Here is a 24,964-nt window from a genome sequence, read left to right as displayed (position 1 = left end):
TTGGAATATTTTGATTAATTCCTCTGATTAGTTAGGGCTCTATTAATATCCCTATTAAGGTCAGTCCTGTTCCCTCGTCTGACGGTTCTGTGATAACGCTGTCTGTTTAACATGAATCCATGTTTTTCATTTTCAGTCAGGAATATGTATCACAGCTTTGTTCATGCACCATTTGTGGGTCGATTTCATGCCATGTGTGTTTGTATCTTATCTCTGGGCCCCCGCTTGTTGATTTTCTGTAACTTATGTTTGTAGAGATGTATTATCAGCCTCTGAAGCAGTTTGTGCTTATGGTATTGACCGTGATGCTCTGTCCCTTACATCAGATGCGATTTCACTGACACAGTTCAACTGTTAGGATAGGATGCGGGATCATTCCCTTGCATAGGAGGGCTCAGGACAATTGATTTGAAAGGTGGGAGGTGAGGAATGTGTGATGAGACTCTATCTGGGGTTCTACGACAAGCTAATGTTGAAGACATTATTCAAAAACACCAAGTCGAGGATGTGGACTGCCTTATGTGTTGGCCAGCTGACACGTTGATGGAAGCCTGATGCCTTGTATATCGACCCCTAAATGGAAGGCTCCCCATATCATTGCAGGTTAAGTGTCAGCTTAAGCAATTCATTCTTGAATGTAGGGGTGTATTTAGTTGGGTTGTGAATCACTGCCATGATGAATTACCTTTAAAGGATTGATGAAGTGGTGGGCGATCGTGCATTTAATGAAAGACTGCAGCAAGCCAGGTAATCATTTGCAGCTCATATTTGCAATGTGACTATGGCTAGCCCTCTCCCTCTTTCGAAATATCTGTACATGTGCATAATGTTGTTCCCCAGAGGCAGTATGCCATAGAAAAAGGTGATGGCAGCACAAGGTTCAGTTAGGCAAGCATGTTGCATTTAGGTGTGTTTGGTGTGAATTCTACCCCAGGAACAGGCTGCGTTCTATATTAGATTCCCATTGGTTGACAATGGAAAGGGTCATACGCTGTAAACTATTTGTTAAAAGTAGAGAAACAGTGAACATGTGAAAGGCTCCACTTACTGTTAATGTCCCCCCTCCCCCCGTGCCTGAGGGACCTAGAGTACATCTATGTTGGATTCATGGACAGATCATCCAGGAGTGAAGGGATGTACTGTGTTATTCAGTTCAGAATATGGTCCTGGAATGGGCTCTGGGGAGGTATCGTTTATAAAGGATGCGTTAGGTGGTGCAGTCCTTGAGGAACTGCCATTGCAGTGCAGAGGTGTGATCTGAGGGCGTGAAACTCGCGTGCTTCCTTTAGAATAATGTATCTGGCCACAGGTGATGTGCTCCCATTCCTAGTAGCGTCGTGAGGGATAACGTCATCTGTAGGCAATCACAAGACCCTGAGACAAGCGTACCTACCCTCCGAATCCCAATTCAAAAGCTAAACCTTTTGCACTTCAGTTTGTTTATAAACCTCTGGGGATTAACCTCGATACTGTGTAGTTTACATTGAATACGAAATAGGACTTCACTTTAAAATGGCGGGGCTGACACGCAAATGCGATTGCTTTCAAGAAAAGGGAGTGGTCGCTGTTGCCATAAGACCCAGATCTTCTTAGAGTGTGACCTCTAGATTTTTTGATTGTGTCTCATAATATCAGTATGATTGCACTGCGTGGACAGAAAGGAGCAAGACTCATAAAGTTCTATGCAGAGCTGTGACTCCCTGGCAGAGAAGGTGGTGCGCTACTACTGTGGAAATCATTGCTACAGGGTCGTCATATCGAAAAGACATTAGAGACAGAGATTTCAAGAGGAAATGAGATTCTGAGAAGGAAGTATGGCTGTTTCGGATCTATGTGATTATTGCGACTGCCGAAAATGGCTACTTTTTTTTAACCCTTTACACCACATATATGTGTGCAGGGAGACCCCCGCTTCACCCCATATATATATATTATATTCTATAGCCCCCCACATATATATGTGGTGTAAGGTGGAGTAAAAAAAAAAATCCGCATTTTCGGCCGTCGCACTTGTCAGGTCGGCATTTTGGTACGATTCTGCTGTTTCCATACCTGTAATTGGTGAGTTTGCACTGTTATCCCAGTACACTGGCGAGATGTGTATTAAGGTGCACAGTTTTGCCTCACGAACACTGTCACATATTTTATTGAAATGCTGCTACACTGACGATAAGCACTGTAGCATTTCCAAGCACTGCTGTTATTTGAGAGAGTAAACACGTTCTATCTAAGTCATAAGTGATAGAGGTAGCGGGTATGGCTATGTCACTAATCAGCCTACGGGTGGACACGATTCTCTTTCACCAACCTCTTCATATTGTTATTCAGTGTGTCAACTTGTTATACTAGTTCAAGCATTCTCACATCGGGAATTACCCCATTGCAGGCTGTTCTTAGAATGCGAGCTCTCGCTTCTTTAACCCCTAGTAGTAATAACGTGATAGACAGGCTGTGCACTTACAGGCTGTCCAGACTCCCCATCTTCACCTTTGTCTCCAGGTCCCCCATCTTGACCCTAAGAAATTAAATCAAATAACATTTGAAACGGTAAAAAGTATATGTACAATTGCTTCGGCTCACACATGCAGCTACATGCATTATCACGATTGGCACTCTGACTTAAATTAATATAATACCAGCTTGACAGACACTTTGGAGATAGTTCTGAAGCACAAGTTAGGAAGAAGTGGGATGTAATATATTGCATTTCCCCTAATATTCTGCTCACTTACATAATCATGTGACATTATAATCATGCTCAGCTGTTTGCTTAATTCTCCTTGTCTTGCAGTTTGCAAACTATGTTGGAATTTTGTTAAACCAAAAACCTTGATAAACATCTGCATTGACTCCCAAAGGTAGGCAGTTGTGCAGGCTATAACTTCACATGGCCACATATTACAACGGGACATAGTTTTCACAATGAACCTAGTTAGACATATAAGCAACTGACACAGGTCAAATTTTACACCCATAATTGTTTCCCTTAAAACACGTTATGCACTGTATAGTATGAGACACAACACAGTCTTACGTGTGCATGCTCTACTGAATATACACAATCCACAGGGGAAACACATTCATTTAAAGGATGTGACCTTTACATTCTACTTCCTTCTGGAATAACATACTTTTCTCGTGACGATTGTCACTTTCTGCATATGTGCTCAATAGTCGAAGCATACAGTGCACTTTCCAGGACTGATTGTACTGCCTCCCTAAAATCAGCCAGCTGCCAATTAGTAGTGCAGTAACAGTGAGTGTTGGAAGAGCACTTATATAGGTTTGTTGACACCCATTTAAGTCATGACTTAGTGGGTGCTCACATTCTCTTGGTTTACCCGCGCCCTCCACCTTCTTTTGGGTAGGTTATGCATGCACACATTCAGAGGTACAATGCACAATGGTAGTTTTCGCTCATCCGAGAGACATGCATCATTTTGAATGAGAAGTAGCTAACCAAAATGAGTCTGTGGAGTCACACGTTTCAGCTTTGTCCCAGCGCTTGCTCAAATCAAATAACCAGTGTTTCTCTTGACCAAACCAGCCGACATTTGGTGAGTTTGTAAAAAAATGGCAATCATATATTTAAAGTCAATTTCCATAATGACAGTATTGTGAGTATCTGTTTTGTTTACTCGTAATTGACTATCAGATGGAGAAAGTAACATCAGGGTTTCATGACATCACACAGGACACACAGGACATAGACTCCACATTCATGCTCTGCAATGCCAGATACATCTTTGGTAGCGTGATACAACATGCAGTTTTACAGTGGCAGGCAGTTTTTTTTGACATGCAAACCGTTCTGCCTTTGGTGGGGGTAGAAAGAAAGTTTCACCTCTAAGGAGAAACTTGAAAAACACATTCTTCCAATTGTGCTTGAAAACAAAATGTACATATTCATCAATCTACCAGTTTCCGGACACAGAACACATAATTCACGCTTATATTAACTTGCACTCCTCTCATCATAGTTCACTTTAAATCATGTGTGATATAATCTCGTTTAACTTACAGCAGGGCCGGGTTCCCCAGAAGGACCAGGATCTCCAGGAAAGCCAACAGGACCCTAGAGAAATAGGATCAAAATGAATGTACATATTTATGAGGTGTTATCTTCATTGCAAAATAACTGATTAAAAATAAATACAAGACTATATGCGCCTTCTACACTTGTAACTATTGGACTGTGGACACATGTGGCCCTCATTTCTCACATAGACCCTCTGATGTTGGGTAGAGGCTCCAACTGTCATGAAACCACCATCCTGTGCAACACCATTGCTGGATGGAAAGTGGGTGGAGCCACGCTATTAAATGAGCCTTGCCATCACCATACTAATGTGACCCTGTCATTTGACTCTTACTGCTTTGTATGTAGAATTGGTGTTTGGAAGGTAGCGGTACACGGGCAAACATTCCCAGGGCTGGACTAGTTGTTACCTGCCTTTAAACTGCACCTTTTGTGCAGGGCACCCATTATTTCTCCGGGAGGCCCACAGGATGTCAGGTGCAACAGAGAGGAGCCATAGGTCCCTCCAAGAAAGGGCTATAATGGACCGTTCCAATTGGAGTCATCACATGGCCCAGCTTGTCATCTGTAGGCCATTATGTATGGGTGCCCTGGGTGTATATGGGAAGGAAAATTGTCCCAGGCAGAGTGGTACTACTTTTGCAATCTGAGTGTGCCTAAAATGTTCTACCTGCTGGGTGCTACTACTGTCCCCATAAACATTTGAAAATTATATGGTAATGGGCACCGGTATACTTTTGTCAATCAATAGCATTCTCTGAGGTGTAAGTTTGTCTTTGTACATTAATGACAACATAATAACTTTGATAACTTTTTCTCCTGCTGAAAAATAGGGAAATACATATCTGCTCTTGTTCGGGTATTCAAAGAATATCCTTCAAAAAGACAAAGCCAGTACATTGTTGTTTACATTTTCTTTTTCTTGTTTCTTTTGCTGACATTGGTTTGTCAGCATGCCAATGAAAGTCCTTTTGTACAATCACAATTAAAGGAGTGGTATATATGCATCCTATGGTATCCTGTGTTTTGTCTATCCCACACTCCTCCTAGAGTTTGCCTTCATTGCTCGACCATAGCTATCACTAAGTGAGCCAAGGACAACATATCGATTACCTGTTTTCCTTGGTCTCAAATGTGACCCACAACCTAAGACTCGGTCTGGGGGATTTGTCATAACAGTAATCCTAACAGTGAGCAGTTACGCTGGTTACATGTGTTAATATCCCCGCAAAAATATGGCGATACCAAAATATCACCCCTGCAACCCGTGCATTATTTTAAAATGTGCGGGGGACACACCCACAACCGCCGCTCCCACAAAATATCCCCCCCAAAAATATTGCATTTGGCCAGACAATATTTTTGGTGGGGATATTTTGTAGGGATACCGTTACTCTGTCAGGAAATAAGGGTCAATATCTCTGCAGTAAGTAGAGTATGCCATGGTGAAGTAGACAAATGTTTTCTCCCCATTCATCACTGCTCTGTCTAAATATCTGGGGAGGTTCAGAAGAAGGGGTTTCCATATCTATCTTCTCCTTTCGTCTTGAATTGATGTCCACATTTGGTGCATGTAGCCAATCTTAGACACGTCATATTGTCAAAGAAACAAATACAAGTGCAGATGTTCTGGCTCCAGATATCAGTTGATATCAGTTGATTTGCTTGAAAAACGTGTTAGACAGCTGTTCCTTAACAGGGGAGATTAAGAATTCTCTGGGAACACACGTATAATTCCTCAGACTGTTTTCTGATGGTGATATGTTTAATGATTTATTTGAAGCATTTACATGAACAGTTCTGTTCTTTCTTCTGTAGTTATTAGATGTGTGTGCACCATTCATGGATCCTGGATTAACTGCACTTTGGGTTGGAATCTATACTTAGTCATTATTATGGACACATATTTCTATTCTTTGTCACAAATGTACCGGATAAAACATAGGGCTGGACATTGTGTGTTTCTATAAAGTGTTTGCTTATGTGGTGTCTGTTACAAGAATACATTTGGGAGGTGAGTGACAGTGAAACCTAGATATGACATAAGATTTTTCCTTTTCATGTTGGCATCTAATGAGCATAAACAAAGACGCATGTTTACTGGTGGCAGTACTGTGTATACATGCTTTAGATGTAGCCATTCACTAAATGTTTAAGGCTCATTTTTCAAAAGTGTTTGAGAGAATTGATGCAGAAGTGAATTTTCCATGAAAAGTCACTATTCCTCTTTCCGGTTTAATTCTCACCAGTCATATGCACCTCACTGGCAAGAGTGCGGTAAGAGGCACTGAAAACCATTCTTCCACATCTGTAATACGTGTGTTATCAATGTGCCAGTCTCTTGCAATATACACATTTCACAGCTGTTAGAATGTTGCATCTGGGTGTGTAGATCAGGTATATAGACTTGAGAATAGCGTCATCATCCTGTTGAGCGCACGGATCCTGGTAATTGGACTCTCAAAAAGAATCACCTATTTGGGCCTCAAGGGTTAGAGCACTAACTTACCGGATATACATACAAATAGTAGTTTGAGTTTAGATAAGCATTGCACTTGATCTTAATGTTTACAAGTTTTATGTATTGGGGTTTCCAGCTGACTTTAGGTCAGAGTTTCTTAAAGTTTAGATTTGCAGGCTTTTCAATAGTCTACACTTATGTATATACGGTCTGCATTTTATATCAATGTGTCAATTACACACAAAGAGATTGAAATGTAATCTTTGGATAAACGAGACAATCTCAATGTGCATACAGTACAACCAATTAAGCAGCTGCCCATTGAACCCTCAAATACATAATTTGGACTGATTCATATAGAAGTTACTAGGAGTCCCGGATCAAAACTCTTCAATTCACATCAAATGTACTAGGTCGAATTGATTCCCACTTCTGACTTCCTCTTCTCTTTCCATGGGTAAGCCGGGAGTAAGTTGCACTATTACCCAATAGAATATTTGTCAATCAAATAATCTCTCGCTAAGAGTAAATCACTATCAGCAACTCATGTTTAAGCCAACCCATATGTCTTTCAAAACACACAGATGTATTGTGCTATGTGTGTATTCAATATTTCTGGTGCAGGTAGAAAATGGCTTCCATTTCGTGTGGTGTCTACCATCATATTTCCAGGATGTCAAACACATCTTCTCACAGCGATAACAATGTTAAACTTGCATTTGGGTTGTTCTGCTAGTGTCCGTGTTGATGTTTCCTTGAGCACAAATCTCCACCCAGTAATACATTGTATGGGATGTTGTTGTTCACTTACAGGATTTCCTTTAGGACCATCATCACCAGGAGGGCCCTTGGGTCCTGCAGGTCCGGCAGCTCCAGGTGGACCAGCTTCTCCTTTCTCTCCCCTTTCTCCTTTAGGGCCCTGTAAAACATTTGCCATGTAAACGGTGTTAAGGTGTGTTTAAAAAAGAAATGCTTTGTGTATTCTTTGATCAAGACCTAACATTTAACTTGGGTATCAGAAATTATCCAATGTATGTAAAGTGTATTTAATTGATATGCATAATAAAACAATGTTTTGCCCTTTAAGCAATTCTAAAGGTATAGGATTACCGCTGAAAAGTTTATTCGATTTTATTGTTTGTATATATACAAATATATAAAAAGAATGATGGGCAATATAACTGTACTGGGATTTCTGTATTTTAAGTGACAAATACGACTCACAGTTGATATTATACTTACACCAATGCCTGTTTCTCCTGGAGGTCCTGGATTGCCAGATTCTCCTGCCTCACCCTAAAATGAAGCAAAATGTGAATACTTCAACATGTATCCAATCGAGCTATCATAATACTCTGCTAGTATTTGGGGGATTTAATGTTTTCTTCCCCCTTCACTACTAGCCACATTTTCTTGATCTAAAACACTAAAATTGCCCTCAGTTTTTTAAAGGTTTCTCTTGAACAGCATGATAACCCCATAAGGACAATGTTTCCCTGAAGGTCTTTGGGATGCTTTATATTGAACTCAGCTGCTTCAAATCCACCTATGGCTTTGACCAACGTCCTGTTCTACGGTATATAGTGCACAGCTGGGTGATGAAAGCTCGCCTTTTATGCACATCATTACCCCCACCACTCCCACCTGAGATTAAATTGGTTTTCCTGAGTGTTCAAGTGAAATGAGTAGGGGGAATCCGATAACCTACAGTTAGGTGGATTTTCCTTCTTTTGTGAAATCCTCCAAACTTTGTGAGCCCCCAGCATTTTTGCTGGACTATTGGATTTTTGGGCTGATTCTCCTGAGGGAGTGGGAATCTTTTTCCACACTCACTCATTCTCTTACTCTAACCTTGGGAACTCATTTTACCTCTTTTTGGCACTTGTTAATGGGGGTATGTGTTCCTCGATGTTTTCTGGAATCTACATTTTATTATTGCAGTCTGCAGCACACTCTGTACAGTGTTGCTGGATGCTCTTTGTGCTTTACGTTTTATTTTACCTGTGCTAACACGCATTACCAGGGCAGGTGAACACCCTTTTGTCCCTCTTCTATTTAATTTTGTGGGATCAGCACACCCCCCACCTTATGTGGAGTGCTGAGGGAAAACATTGTTTCCCTCTTCTCACTGTTCCAGTAGCCTATAGTTACTGTTACAAGTTCATTTGACAGGCTGCTGCAAGCATACTTTTTGCATGACCTTTTGCAGACTTTTGTCGCAGGCTGCCATCACAGCTGTGACAAGAGACACTAGGGTCACCATTTGCCCAAAGTGGTGGCTGTACTTTTCTAAGCCTTGTTCATGATAACCTATTCTTACTTGAGTCTTCTTCTAGCTTTCTTGGTGGGCGAGGATCTGATGGGTCTTTTGTCTTTTGTCTTTTTGCGGGTTTCCCTTTGAAAGCCTGCTCTTAGTGCCTGAAAGAACAGAAAGTGGGGTGGTGACCGAAATTCCCCTGGTCTTTGTCGTGCAGTGTGCCTGCCTGGAACCAGTTTGTGCTGGGAGGCTGGCAGTCACCATTCAACAGTCAGACCCCAAGGTTGAATGAATGCATGTCTGGTGATTGGTGGGCTCAGCCAGTTTTCCTGGATAAAAGACGAGGGTCCCGGAGCAGAAACTCAGAGTCAACCACTGGAACTGAACAGCCAAAGAAGAAGAAGAAGGATGCCTGCAGCCACCTCCAGCAACCGCCAGAGCCATCTGAGTAACCGCTGCTGCCCCAACATCAGCTTCTGAGTGATAAGGTAGCCCGTAAGCATGACTTCCTCCCTTGGCCAGGTGGGCCTAACCAGTCCCAATACGAACTGCATATTACACCTTCCCTGAAAAAGCTGCAACGTCCATGGCCAAAAATTCACCAATACCCAAGATCCTGTGCCATTTTATGGTACAACATCAACTGAAGCACAGTTCCTACAAAAATTTGCAGGAATCATCCTGGAACCCCAGAGACTGCATTCCAATACTGAAATTCCCCTCGGCCAAGACAAGCACAGAGAACCAGAGCAAAGTCTACCACACAACAACAGCCCTTCAATCAAGCCTTGAAAAAGGCACCAACAATCCAGTGCCAGGAAGATCCTCTGCTGGCAATTCAACTATTCGAGAGCAACTATCAGATCCATTGCGAGTTCTGTTCTTCAGTCGTCAAAACCAAGAAGCCTGAACCGGGGTCTGCTGTCACCTCTCCTTGTGGATGGTCCTATTGCACAAGCTTCTTCACTGATAAGGTACCGTTCAGCCCCTAGTGTTTACCTTGGGCCTGCTCTGTTGTTCCTGTGCTTCAGAGTGTTGCAGTTAATCGGTTACTTCCTGTTACTTGCATCCCCTCCTAGGCCTACATTGACCTACATTGGGGTGGACAGCCCTTTCTGCTCTTTCCCAAAGAAAATTATCTCACCTGCAAACTTTAATATATCTTCAGAGACTCTGCCTTGTCTACTACTTACCTAACTTTCCTTACTCAGCCCTTGGTCAATGGTTCCCAGTTCCCTCATTGACTCTATGAGAATCGCTAAGAATAGGGTTGTACTTTTTACGTTTGGTTAAGCAGGGGTTAACTAAAGTTGTACAAGTTGGTCTACAGTTTGCTTACTTGTTTCAGAAGTTTCTAACACTGTTGTGTTCTAAAGTATTATTATCCTTTTTAATATTGCATCTATTCTTTGTTTAATGCTACTGTGTGATAGTACTTACCTTACTTAAAGGTTACAAGCTTTAGTGTATATAAAACGCGTGCTATTTTATATAACTTCCAGTGTGTAAGTGTTTCCTTGAACTAAGTGTGTGCTCTGAGTGCTATGTGCATCACCACAGCCCTCATCCCTCCTAGACTAAGCCTGCTCTGCCATTGCTACCAAACCTTTGGGTAGTTCACGTTAAAAACCTAAGCGGTGTCCCCCTGTTCATCCAAAGTGGGCTTTTGAAAGTCTTTTCACAGATAGGATTTTTGCAACATTCCCTAACAACTACATACAGTAAATATTAGGGCATTCCAGTCCATTTTCTGTTGTGAACAATCGAATAAGCCATCTTCTCAGAAACAAGGAAGCCTTTATGAGTTGAAGAATGTACATTAATTCCAGAACATTGTTACTGAGAGAACAAAATGAAAACTTTAACCAGCAAAATGCTTTGCACAAATATATCATTCTCTAATTACAATAAAGACCAAAGGGATGCATTAATACAGAAATCGATAGCAATGTCCAGGATATCATTCACATTGGGCTGTCTTGCAAATTCACGGATATGTTACTAAGGTGCGTGTATATTAATTATTTTAAGGAAGTTGTAGAATCTGATCAAAGATAATTGGGACTGTCTCACTCACTGCTGTCAAGTGTGATTTTATAATCTGTTTTTGTTGTCAAGTAGTAATTATAGGGTATTGCAGACTCAAGGAAATATCTCGAAGAATACAAATCAGAATGCTGGAATGTATAATTATCAGGTTTTAAATAAAGAGAATTTGTGCCAAGAATCCCCATTTCCCTTTGATTGTTATAGATGCACTTTCCCTTTAACAGAGAATTCCAGAAATAAAAGCTATTTTAACATGAACGCAAGGGGTGAATAAACATTTGAGTAAACCCAGGCTGAGCCTCTTGCAAAATCCTCAAGGAACCATTGTTGCTGATTTTTCAGGATATGGCTTTTAAAACAGTTTTGACTGATAGGGCAATAGTCTGAATTTGAGTGAAAATGTCCACTCAGGTTCAAAGTAAACAGCGGATATATGTGTATTCTTTTAAGTACACGGCTATGCCATGACATTTAAATTGATATGCGATCAAATTTGCCTTACATTATGAAATATCCAAGGCCTGATTTACAATGCATTTTTCAATGGTATGTTCCCCTTGAAAAACGCTTGTGTAAATCAGCCCTAAACCTCATTACATAGGTTTTGTTCATATCTAGAAACTCTACCAATGGCTTATGTGAAACTTCTGACCTCATTGACTACCAAAATGGATCTATAGGAAATAGGATCATGCCAATTACACATACATAGAGGCACTTCTCTTTTTTTAAGCAGAGGAATGCTTCAATGCTCAGACTTTCTATTAGTTCATATTTATATCAAACTTATAAAGCGCATGGTCACACAAAGGTATCATGGTGTTATCCAACAAGTATAAGAGAAACTAGAACAGATAGGTCTTCAGAGATCTCCTAAAGGCCAGATAATCGTCCATCCTCCAGAGGGCCAGGGGGAGAGAGATCCACAGAATGGCACCCACCACAGAGAAAGCCTGATCGCCAACCCGGGACAATCTGAAGCGAGGAACCTCAACCAGAAAAATCTTGGCAGAATGAAGGGAATGGTGGATTACATAAAACCAGAACTTAGCCTGCAGATAGGCAACCCCCGTCCCATGAAGGGCAACCAAAACCTCACAGAGTGCCTTAAACTGCACACTTTTCACCACTGGCAGCAGGAGAGATGTGGGCCCTTCATGGGGTGGAAGTGTTGAGCCGGGCCGCCAAATTTTGTAAAGTATGAAGGCACTGAATAAAATAAGCTGGCTGTGGCAGGAAACAGCGCATTGCAATAATCAAGAGAAGATAGCACAGCCAAGAGACCACCGGTGCCCAAAAGTGAGAGGGCAGGAATGACAGGACTTTATGCAGTATCTAAAGCTTAAGATGCCCCGGCTGAAAAAAAGAACGGACCTGGGCAGCCATTGAGAGTGAAGATGCCATTTTCACACCCAAATCCTTGAGAAAAGGCACAGAAATAGGGCAGGAGCCTAGCGAAGGAGACCAAAAGAGGGGAGATCAAAGAGCAGCAGCATCAGGATGACCCACCACCAGCAGCTCAGTTTTCTCCCTGATCAGTTTCAGCCAGTGGGAATTAGAGGATTAAGGGGCTCAATTGATATAAAGGGCATGATGTACAAAAATGTTTTAAATGGGACTTTCACATGTAAAACATGTGTGTAAATCAGTCCCAAACAGTAGAGTTCTCAACACTCGGTGTAACAGAGTAGAAAGAGGCTTTATGCTCACAAGCCACTGCTATTTATGGTTATATTTCACATATAAAAATGTCTAGGGCTGCAACGTGGGGGGTATATTGAGGCAATTAGAATATAGTGAGGTATTGCCATCTGATGACATTCAGTCGTTTTGAGGCACTCATATATCATTAATACCTCTGCAATCTTGAATTGCAGTTCATTCATTGATTTGATAAAGTTAACCCAATTCCTGCGTAAGAAATTCCAGCTTGATTATGGAAAAACATAAATGTTTATCAATGTGAACTAATGACTTTAATACATATCAAGCTGCTTATTTGGACAGTGAACCGTACTTGTGGTGTCTTTATTAGTGTATGTATCTGTTGGATTGCATCTATGTATAACATTATTTACATATATATGTAGATGTATATGTGTGTATGTATGTGTTGGATTTTATAGAGCACACACCTAGCTGTGAATTAGCCAAGCTCTTTACAACAAGGTGTTACAGTGATAGGATACAATACTTGGATAGAACTGAAAGGGCAGTAGCATTCTGGGTAGCTGGATAGAGAGAGGAGACAAGAGCTTATAGGCAGACGATATACATTGGGGTTTGATGAACTGCTTTCCTGCAGTTTTGGATACATTATGTACAAAAGGTATATAGTCGTTTTTGTAACATCAAACTCTAGTACTATAAAAATGGATCCCATGTGGCATTGAAACAATATATGGCTGTCAGATGTATTTGATCTCACAATGAAATGGACTAATAATAAGTTAAAGCAGAACATTATTGGGATTCCAGTATTTGTAAGTGTCTATCCCTAATGTGTTGCTCCACTGGATATGCCACAGGCTGTACAGGTAGGCTGGAAGCTTATGTGTATTTAAACACTCTAAAACAAAATGGAGTAGTTTGGAGTTAATATAATCTTTGATGCTACCAAGGGTCATAGGATGGCAGCAGGGAAGGATTTACCCTGTAATCCTAATTAGAGTGATGTATCTTGTCATTCTTCAATTGGAGGACAGATGCACTGCTGTATCAGAAGCAGGCTCCAGGCTACTGCATATATTCGGAGCAAGTTCCCCCTTCATGTAAGATTAGCATTCTTCACATAAGAATTAAACCTGAAATGACAATTAAAATGATCCTGATTTGACTGGTTATTGGGCAGTCATCTTTGATCTTTCCTAAACCACCAGCGGATTTAATAAATTATGCTAGGAAAGAGCATCAGATGGTAAATTGGTGTTTACGGTATAGGTAAGGTAATTTGATGTAAAAGTGCTGAAAATGTTGTCTGTATATTTTTACTGTGTCTTCACTCGGGCGGGGGTTGGTCAATATCCAATCTTTCAGGCATGCAAGCAAGTTGCAATTTGAGGCTATCACTCATGATTAGTCATGATGTTACTGCATGCATGTAGAATCATTGTATGAAATGTATCTCGTGAATATTGATGATGGATATCCTGAAATCCCAACATGTTTGAAGTCCTCGAGACCTGCAATTTCCTACCATATGAAGTTTATAACGTACTTTAGAGTTAAATTGCAATTCGAGTTAATGATGTGACCTGATGCTGAAAAAGAAATGACACATTTAGTGGAATCATCAACCTTTGGAGAACCTGTTCGTTCATCAATGATTCAATACATTTTGTGATCACTGATATCAACTTACCTTCTCACCAACACCTCCCTGCGAGCCAATTGAACCTGGGGGACCTTGAGGACCCTAAAAATAAATATTGTTTTAGTACTAGGGACAGTAAATATGTTTTCTGAATATGTGAATACAATTTGTAATTTGAAATGGCAGAATGTCAAACTTACATCAGCGCCATTTGGACCCTGGGGACCTCTGGGGCCTGGGGGACCTGGTGGGCCCTGCAAATGAGAAAAAGACCGAACATGCACATTTGCAAATCAATAGGTAACGCAACAGACAATGGCAAACACCCCAACAGATGCATCTAAAAGATCAGATTTATTTTACAATTTATTCTGGCAAAGGCAGAGAAAGATCCTTAAAATAGTTAATCTTAGTGGTATGTGTGCCCCTTATTTTCATTCATATTTGATCCAGCAGTAGCTTGAATTGAAACTTTCGTTTTATGAATGTAAGGCGTCACTCAGTGAAATCTGAAATTATATTGCTCGTTAGATAATTAGCTGAATAAACAATCAAAATGTATTAAGCAGTATCATAATAATATATACTTAAAATTGTATTAGTGCTTAGTCTAAAAAAAACGAATACAGGGTAAAGACATCTTGTATTATTTCTGTCATACCATTGGACCAACATCTCCATTTTCACCCTTTTCACCAGGTGGGCCAGGCAGACCCTGAAGAAGCACGAAATGATAAACAGATTAATTGTTTTGATAAAGCAATTAAATATAGCAACTTTGTTAAGATGAAATTCCTACTAAACAGAATGTCACAATATGCATCATGTTCCCCTTGTGAGTCAATGCTGTAGAATGGCTGTTTTAGAGCATGGCAGGCAAAACAGCTGGAGCAAGGGGCTCCTGAATTAAAGGACAGGCCTTACTTTTTTTAACTCCCTTTAGCAATTATCATATTAATTCTGTATATAACTGTTTTAAATGGATAGTTATCACTTGCATTGCTGGGGTAAAAGTGCATCGTCTACTGCAGCAGTTATGTGAATCAGGCCATGGAGTCATAGTGCATGAATTGGGCCTGATTTACACTAGCATCCAACAATGGCACAATGCCATTGAAAAACACTTTGCAAATCAGTCCCATTGTGCTGGAAACTGTATTCACCTAAAACAACACCTACAGTTCTCCAATTAATAGTCCCTAATTCTTGGAAGGGACTTGCGAGGTATAGGCAGGGCAGAGTGTCTGTTGAAATATTAAAAACGATAAGGTATGCTTTGGCCGGTTAAACTCACATAGATTTAGGGAGCACATTTTCCGTAACTGGCCTCCGTCGGCCCGTCACTGCAAAATAAAGCTTTACATTTGAATCCCTGTTTGAGTGAAATAGAAACGCTCATGCTCGGCAATGCTGAACATGAGCAGCTCGATTAGGGCCACAGACATCCAGATGGGCACAGAAGAAGGTCGTGGCAGCACTGGGAATTCCTCTCGGCCTCATTACCAACATTGGAGACCAAGCCAAGTGTGTGCGGATTGCTCCAATCCGGGATGCACTTATAGCTGAAAGCACTTCTTGAAATAGGCCCGCCAGTGTTCTAAGATGTAGAGCTTCCCAGGAAGGCATGTGTGTCTGCAGAGCCATATGCAGGCATAGGTTCCCCACTGTGAACCAGAGCAGCTACAGAATGAACACACACACAGACCAGGGCAATAGTTTAGGTGCCCTAAGATGTGTTTTCTCATATGAGGAGGATTCTCATTAGTGCCACATGCTCCCATATTCGGTCCTGATAATTGAACTGCAAGCCCTGTTTTCGGAGGTGCCTGAGCGCCATTTTGAATTGGAAGGGTCATACATCGACCAGAGGGTAGCGGGTCCCAAAATAACAAATAAAGTCTGGCTGAGTACTCCTATGAAATTTCAATATTGATTCGCCGTTTTCAGATGATGGGTCTTAAAATGACCATTAGATGGAAATGAAAACCAGCTGTGCATGTGCGGGAGCCTTTGTGATGCTCGCTCATGGAGTCTACTTGGCTCAAGGACAATGGGCAACCTGACTCACACACAAACAAAAACAAAATAGCGTAACATGTCGTTGCTCACATGTTTAGACAAGCTATGCTACACAATACTCCTTCCCAGAATAATTGTTGATCGACCTTGAAAAGGATCTATGTGATCACTGCGCTGCCCTGTAATTCCGCCGACGAAAATGTTCACTCAATTACTGCACGGTGCAGTGATCAGATAGATCACTTCTGCCTGCCTGCCCCGGCCCGCAATATCTAAAACCACAACTCCCCCATCCCCCCACATACTTTTACTGCTGCACACTCCTGTGTGCGCCGCTGGCATCCTTGTACCCCTGTGCCGTCAGCTCCTCCCACTTACCCCGCAGGGTCCTTTTTAAAAAAAAAATATTTTGTATTTTTAATCTTATCCCCGCTTACCGTAATGGTAAGCAGGGGACAACCCTGCAAGCCCTGACCCCTGTTACTGCTGAGACCATGGAGAGCGGGGGTCACCCCCGCAACCCCTGCTCTGCTTGGGCACAGTAATGAGGGTCGGGATTTTTGTACCGTGCTATGGCGCAATTGTTATAATAGTGGCGACATTATGGTACAAATTCCCTTTAAAATAAAGAGCATTCATGGAGAGAAATAAGCTGCCCTTTCCATGTCTTTATCACAGAAACCTACAGCAGCACTCTGTTTACTCAGATCTGCTGTACTTTCAGCAACACCAATTCTGAAGGCATTTCACATTATTCATATTAATTCATCAATATTGTAAAGCTATTATTGCCATTGTTATCATCATGGGCAGTTGCACTTAGCAAGTACTCAAACAATAATGGGCTGAATTTTTATGATGCTTAAAATGGTGTGCACAACCCCTGCATTCCTGAGTAGCACACTGAGCTATATTTAGCGTTTTCATAATTGGGCAAGCATAATGTTGAGTAATTCAATGCAAGAGCACACGTGGCCATAAATCCCGAGCCAACAGCAAGCACCCTTTCTGTATTGTTTACAGCACTGCTGCATCAATAATGGGCACCTCATCAGGAGAGCGCATTCTCTGCAGGGGTCTGCATATTAAGCATGCAGCCGTCTCCCATCCACCCAGATAACGGACTCTCAATACTGACTGCGGAACTGTGCCTTCCTCCGACAGGAACGTAACATACGGTGTGAACGTGATGATGGCATCCACATGGCTGGGCCCATCGGATACAGTGACCCTCTTATCCAGTCTAATTGACGTGTGCACTGCATTCAGCATACCGTTTATTTATTTATTTATGCATTTGATATACGCGCCCAGACCCGGAGGTGTCAGAGCGCTGGTACATCTTAGGAAATCTTAATTTAACCATATAATAGTGCAGCATAGTGTGCATTTCATAGATGCTGTGGCCTTGACACATGATGAAGCCTGCACCATGCGAACTGCAAGAATGGCTACGCGTATGCCTTCCACCCGGAAAGGAATTTTGTGAGCGTGCATATTACAGACACTTTGAACCGGTGTGCATGCAGCAGGCACTAGGGCGAGTGCCCAAATGCAAAAATGATGTTCTTTTCATGTTTGTCATAACCCTAACACTTGCGTGGGGACCAAACATGCATTGAGGAATATGCTTTTTGCACTTGGGCAATGTTTGCCTAGTGCGAATTGCACATGCACCGATACAAGTTGTCTGTATCATGGCCCGATGTGTTAATTTGATTTTGATATCCTTCAGTGTTCAATCTTAAGATGACCGATCTGTGGGCGAATGACAAGAACTTTTTATCGCAGCAAATGCAATTATGCACAGTATTGGCACTAGGGCAAAGGGTGCCATAGTGTAATAAAATCGATTGGCCCTGATTCATGTGTTCTTCAGTAGGAAGCACCCATTGCACTACGCTTTGAAAAAGAAGCCTATTGTTTCGATGCCTGTTTACACCATGGCAACGTTTTCCCTTGTGCTCATATGGGATGGTATTAGCACTAGGGAAAACCATGCCCTGGTGCAAACATGGATGAAAACAATATATTTCTTGCTCTATGACAGCTTTCTCCTGCAGCTAGTACAGTGATACATTGAACTCCATGTGCATGGAAAGTTTACTGCTTTCCCAATAAGGCTACATTGAAGTGCCAATGTGTGCTCGTTCTCTGGGGTGTGCACATTTCGCAGCGCATGCACACGTGGCGATGCCATCATCGCCCAGCAGTCTGCAAATTATTCCTGCCAGTCCTTCAAGATGGCGGCATGGAACGGGAGGAACATCTGAGGCTGAAAGTGGTATGAACGAAGATGACATGTGGCAGGGATCAACTTGACAAATTATGAAGGACACTCCACATGCGCAATAGCGAGAGGAAAGGTGGGGTATAGAAGCCTCGATAATCTTGGATACAATTTAAGGGGTCCGGTGGGGGGCTTTACTTCACAACACTAGAATGCGATGGTAAGGATAGCCTGAGATATGCATGAAGAAGCTCATTAATTCAAGCAAGGGGAAAAGGAGAACGTATACAATAATAAAGTGCCATTAAGGGGTAACTTAGACATGCAAGAGGAGTGGCCATTGCCCTAATCAGACACACAAGGGAAGAGTGATGGCAGAAGTTGTGCAAATTGATGCCAAGGTAGTAGATGGAAGGATAGATCCAGACACACTGGAAGAGGACCGGGTGATGGCATAGATATTGCACATAGACAAAAAGGATGGGTATCCCCTATACCATGGACCAGGGGAGCTAATGAATGAAAACTGCAAAAAGGAGGTCACATGGAAAAGCACTAAAGTGATTTAGGGGCTCATATCACAGGTAGGAGGTCAAAATGAGAAGAGCTTCAGTCAGGCGCTCACGTATCACTTCATATTTTAATATTTATTCAAAACATTATAAAAACACACATTATACATTCACAAAAATATCAGCGTTAAAAATCATTAAATTATGATAATAATGCAAAATATTTGTATCAAACCCATTGATAAAAGGGAGTTTTAAGATAGTAAATTCCTAAACCAGTACTAATGAGAAATAGTGCAAATCCATTTTGAAATTAATTCCATTAGAAAAGATGGAAATGCTATAGCTCCTTTTTGTAGTTTTCATAGATATTACACGTGCCAACATCTAGAATCTTGCTGAGGGAGGATGCTTAAGCAAATGAAAACTAGGCCAGGAGAGAGATACAAACGTAGGTGCAAAGGAAGGGGATGTGGAGGTTTCAGCAACTAGTGATGAGGTGCAAGGTTGGCTAGGGCGCGGAGTGAAAGGTCACACTTGATAAGTTGTCCAGCTGTGCACCTCTTGGACTTGAAGGTCTAGTTGTAAAGACTACAGGAGCCTCCAGCACACCGTTGGGCACTGGAGGGTGGTCTGCGTAGATTGGAGGGATAACCAGTTACTGTGAGCTGCAGGCACACTTAGAAGCAGTATGCACTGGTGTCCCATGATTGGCTCCCACATATACCCTAACACACGCCTATTTTATGTTATGGATCCCTCCAACTGGCAAGGGGCAGATGGGGCAACGGTATAGACACTATTCTGGGAGATAGCTGTCATCTTCTATTACAGTGTACTGCATGGAATATACTTTTTTGAGATTGAGGCAGAATGTTACTAAATTAATGAAGATAAGGGTTTAACTGCAACTAATGCAGCTGTGAACATGTATCCATCTTGGATATGGCATAGAAAACATATTTAAAAGTATGTAAAATATTTGTATGAATCGTATTTTAGACTCCCTGCAGGCGGAGATTACACCCTTGGACCCAGGGGAGTTGCTAGGTCTGGAAAAGACCCGGGGCTACGCTGATGTCGGAACCTTTTGGGACTGGGGGCTAGCGAGTCTTTTGGCTGTAGCTCCTGAGATTCTATCCGGGGCTACAACCAAAAGATCAGGGGCTATAGCCCCCTTAGCCCCCCCCTAGCAACGCCCCTGCTTGGACCAACAGAGATTCAATTGTGCCCACAGAGGACGATGCCAGCTGATAGAATGGAGAACATTATTTATTTAGATCTCTGAGCAAACTTGGACATCATCAGCCCCACTACACTTCCGGTTGGTCTCTTTGACTAGGTCCTAGATGGTGGTCATCCCACTCTTGGAATCCTCTCCCAGGGCGTTCTGCTGTCGAGTGCCACAGGTTTCAATCATAACTTGTTCAATGTACACCTCTTTAATTTGGCCGCATTGATTTGATCTTTTGGGCTACCATTTTGTATGCATGCTAAGGTGATACGACTCAGCAAAAACTGAGAGCATCACTTGGAACTGAACGCTTTTTCGGAATCTCTTTTTGTGGCCTGAAATATTGGGGCTCTGGCCTTCTCGGGCTCAGCATGTTCGTAAACTAGGTGTTCCAAGGCATACAATGCCACGCTTTTGTACCAGAAGTAAACATGGGTTGAAACATTTTTATTTTTTTGTACATATCCCAAACTACACATCTTTCTTTGCATCGGCTGTCTGTTGCATGACCTAGAGCGAGCCGACAAATCGTGTCGAACATTGGGCTTGTTCCGACTATTGCTCTTATTGCTCTAGAATACGTTTCCGAAGTATACGTAAAGAGTGCTCTCCGTTACCCTACCCTTCAACTTCGATCAGTACCATCAGCAGATTCATGGCAACTTGCCTGTGTGGATCATCGTGCCCTAACCCCCCTCCCCGCCCCCGCAAGCTCTATTTCAGGGCTCTAGAACTTCCTATATACTTAATCTAGAGTGCCAGCCTAATGCGTTATACAGCTTTCTATGTTGATGCAACTAAGAACCAGTTAGCTGATGTCACTGTCTACGATGACATATTTGGAATCTACAATTCTTTGGAAGGAATGCGCGTTTTATACGGTATGATTAACAGCCATTTCTATAACCCTTGATTCAGAGCCTAGCGACGCTGGCACGGAGTGGCAGACTTCTGACCTAAGAGAGCCTCAAACCAGAGGAATGAGTGAAAATACAACGAAGGAGATTTAAATGATGTTTTATATAAATGTACCATACCAATATCCCCTCTGTGGGACAGGAAGGTCTGCGCCGCTGTCACCGCCAAAGAGCATTGCTGTGCCCACTGCACGAAAGGTTGAGCTATCCCTTGGGGTTATAGATGCCGTTAAAGATCGCTGATTCAACAACTTTAGAAATAATGTGCTTTTCTAAGATTATGGGCCTCATTACACGGATGGCGGTAGACCAAGGTGCTACTAGCACCTTGGTCCATGCCGGTAAAATACTGGCACCGCCTTGGTGGAAAGGGGAATTACCGCCCCATTCCAAGGTTGGTGGGGAGGTAATTCCCCCTTCCCCCATAGCCCTTCCCCATTCCCATTTTTGCCCCATAGGGCATAATGGGAATGGGGAAGGTGCTAATTACGGCACCGCAAATTGCGGTACCGTAATTAGCTCCCTGGTCCCTTTGCGGGTTGGTTTTTATTGCCTGCAAAAAGCAGGCGTTAAATTCTCCAACCCGCAAAGGGAACTCGTAGTAAGGCGGTAACGGTTTACCTGTACCGGTAAAATACTGGTACCGGTAAACCCTTACCGCCTACCGTGTAATGAGGCCCTATGATATTTAAAAAAAAGATTGTGACAGTTTGCCTAATGTATTGTCATATGAAATGTGCGTTTAATTGTCATGGTTCAGTAAACCTCAAGTTTTATTTCAGCCACTGGTTCTTTCCATTTGTTGGACTTAAAACTGTCGTCACCTTGAACGACTTTGAAATATTTGAGAACATGCTATCCTAAGCCACATTAATTTCAGGAAGCTCCGTGTTGTACTGGCATCAACATCATTTCATGTGAAGAGTGCTAAATAAATAATTACCGAGAGTTGGCTCAGTTCTGCTATTAATGTTGCAACGACGCATCCTGCCTGCCACTGTCTCAGACTGAGACAGGGCCAAAGCCTCCGATGGCGAGGATTTCTTTCCAGGGCTGTGCAGTTTTCATTAAAATGGTTTCCCGATACCTATTGCAATCAGGCAAACCCCTAAAGGCTTTTATTCTGCCCAAACTTAATGTTTTTTGTCTTGTAGCTCTGCCCAGAGAATAATTCAATCCCACTCCCAACAAGGAGCACTGGCTGCCACTTAAGGAAACACACACATGTGTGCCCCTGCCGAAGAACCTACATAACATGTGCCTCTCTCAACTGCCCATAGTGACTAGGTGCAGCTCTAATGGGCAGATGAGCAACTGCAACCGGTCATAAAAACATGGAAACAACATTCATTTGGGTAAGAAAGCTCCCAGTCTAATGTGTGATGTGTACACAGTTAATACATGTGTTGACCACTACACTTAATTACAATTAAGTATTAGCACAAGTGATGTAAAACAAACAAAAGAAAACATGCAGACTTACTTGAAGACCAATGGGACCAGGGGGACCGGGGAAACCACGTGAGCCTTCGTCTCCTTTCTGTCCAAACATTCCTTGCTGACCTCTGGGACCAGGCTCCCCATCACCACCCTAAAATGCAGCAACGAGATGTCATGTTTTATTGATCCATACTTTCAAAAAAGAGGATTGGTTAAAGTACATTGTTACAAACATTTAACAATAGGCAATACATAAGCTTTGACTTAATGGGTTTAGAAAATGTAGCTTAATGTTTACTTATGTGCAACAAATGTACAAGTCAATCAATAGAGAGTTTGAGGTGTCTAGATCAGGGTTGTCCAACTCCAGGTTTTCAGGATATCCCTCATTGATAATCATGAGATCAATTTGCATACACTGATTTTAAATGTATGCACATTTATTCTCATGAATATTGATGAAAGATATCCTGAAACCCTGTCAGGATTCCGGCCATCGAGGCCTGGGGTTGGACAACCCTCTTCTAGATTTGGACTCAAGTCTACACCACATGCATTCAGAATTCAGAATTAAACACATCCTATTCTATAGTGATCTCTTCACACACACATAGACAATGACTCAAAGTATTTCATTTTGACCACCAAATGGAGAAAATAAACCACATATCCGCACAGATTTAACTATTAAGACCACTTGCGCATAGCAGAACATCTTAAATAATGCACACATTTTAAAGCCGATTCACAAGGATGTCAGGATGTTCCTTAACGTAAAGGAACATGATCACTTAACCCTGGACTGTTATGCACAATGCTGCCACCTAGTGGATTAGATGTTAAGGATCCTAACATGTTGCAGCATCTTCAGAAACTAGACCCACACTGGATGGCGTCCCCTGAGGGAACTGGACTCCATGTTCTCACAAAACCTGGTCCTGGTTATTGGACTTCAAAGAAACCACATGTGTTTCAGAAAAGACACACACACTCTCCCATTCAGACAATCATTTGGCAGTTAACATGCTACAGCAGAACCACTTCCCCATTTTCTCAAAACGAGTGGGATACCTACCCAATCACACGCCCTTGATATTAAAGAAAGTTATCTGAGGTAGCCATGTGGGGATATGCTTAGCACTGCATAAAACAACTAGTAGAACCAATTGTTGTCATCTGGCTGTGTGCCAGTGGTCTTGAGTTGAATTTGGACCATACCAATGTTATTCCAATTGAGGCTAATTAAATCACAGATTCACATTTAAACAAAGTGGGCCTGATTTACAACGCATTTTTCAATGGGAGTGTACCCTTGTAGAAAGCTTTTGTAAATCAGACCCTCTGTGCTGCTCCTGCTGCATTTTTACCATATGGTCTCTGGTGTCTCAGCCGTGTACTTTTTGAACTTTCCACATGGAAGCACTATTCATATGTTCACACAATCGAGGTGTTGATGGTTGCCCATACGTTCGCCACTTCAGCTTCCCATTTCTCATCAAGCAGGTCATTCGGGTTTCATATTTCACCCACCTTTCTCATTACATATTTAAATTGCAACTGTTGTTCAATCTTACAGTTACCATCTCTTTACCATCAGGAAAATGTGACATTTGTAAATCCTTTCCTCCACTAAACCTCTGGCTCTATCCCGCCTTCACTACTGTCATTCACTCCCAGCGGGCCTTCCGAATCATGCTTTTCCCCCCTTAGGTTCCATTTTAGACTCTGCCGTTTGGATTCTGTTGTGTCTTTGTTTTTCTTCTCATGTCGCCCCACATCTTGCTCGACTTCCTTGGTCACCTGTTCAACCGCGTCTCTAACGTCAGTTTCTCTACCTAGTCTTCAAATGTATTCACACTCTTGCAGCTGCCTAGCTCTGCTCTCTGACCCCTCTCTATCATCCGACTGGAAACCTTTGCTCCGCTTCACAGCTCTTCCAATATGTACCTCATCCTCCTTGTGCTGCATTTCGTTTTCGCTCTTTTCAACTCCTTGCTCCCAAACGCCGGAATCCTCACCCCTAGGCATTCTCTCTTTCCTGTCTCCTACTCAGTTAAAAAAGGCTTTTAATTAAGTGCCAAGGCCTTTTTGCATAGACTTGCATAATAGCCTGGCACTTAAGGGGTTAAGAATCATTTATTTGTTCTTCCCCAGAATCATCATATGAGCTCAGTCTCTGGATAAGGCTTGTCTCCTCTTCATCTGCGCATTTTCATGGTACCTTTATTGTTCTTTCTTTTGTAAAGCACTTTTGATAAACGTGCCAAATAAACACTGTCAAAATACATACGTAAGTTGCGCGTGATACATCATGAATTGATGAACAACCGTTCTTTATATGTTTCTGAATGGAACATTTTATTTTAGTGCCTAAAGTGTTGGTTTGTGGCGCTGTCCCGTGAAAATAAACCAAGGTCCTCTTTGTTTCGCTACAAGAAAACGTATGCATGGAACTTGCACTGGGGCAAACATAGCTTCTGTGCACCAAAGCAT

The 24,964-nt window shown here is 42.1% G+C and overlaps 1 protein-coding gene across 4 annotated transcripts in view; it reads right to left on the bottom strand.

Moving 5' to 3' along the window:
- The window catches only part of COL11A1 (collagen type XI alpha 1 chain), a 381,664-nt gene that overhangs the window by 49,294 nt on the left and 307,406 nt on the right, over nt 1-24,964 (bottom strand). For all 4 annotated transcript variants that reach the window (XM_069641554.1, XM_069641555.1, XM_069641557.1 and 1 more), the window contains 8 exons: nt 22,515-22,622; nt 14,781-14,834; nt 14,320-14,373; nt 14,168-14,221; nt 7,743-7,796; nt 7,312-7,419; nt 4,022-4,075; nt 2,462-2,515 (listed from right to left, as the gene is read on the bottom strand). In XM_069641554.1, coding sequence (XP_069497655.1) covers nt 2,462-2,515; nt 4,022-4,075; nt 7,312-7,419; nt 7,743-7,796; nt 14,168-14,221; nt 14,320-14,373; nt 14,781-14,834; nt 22,515-22,622 — 540 coding nt within the window. The remainder of the gene's footprint in view (nt 1-2,461; nt 2,516-4,021; nt 4,076-7,311; nt 7,420-7,742; nt 7,797-14,167; nt 14,222-14,319; nt 14,374-14,780; nt 14,835-22,514; nt 22,623-24,964) is intronic.

The sequence above is a fragment of the Ambystoma mexicanum genome, chromosome 1q (assembly GCF_040938575.1).
Source record: "Ambystoma mexicanum isolate Mex_15411 chromosome 1q, UKY_AmexF1_1, whole genome shotgun sequence".
NCBI classification, from domain to species: Eukaryota; Metazoa; Chordata; class Amphibia; order Caudata; family Ambystomatidae; genus Ambystoma; species Ambystoma mexicanum.
This window is presented reverse-complemented; position numbering and strand designations above follow the sequence as displayed.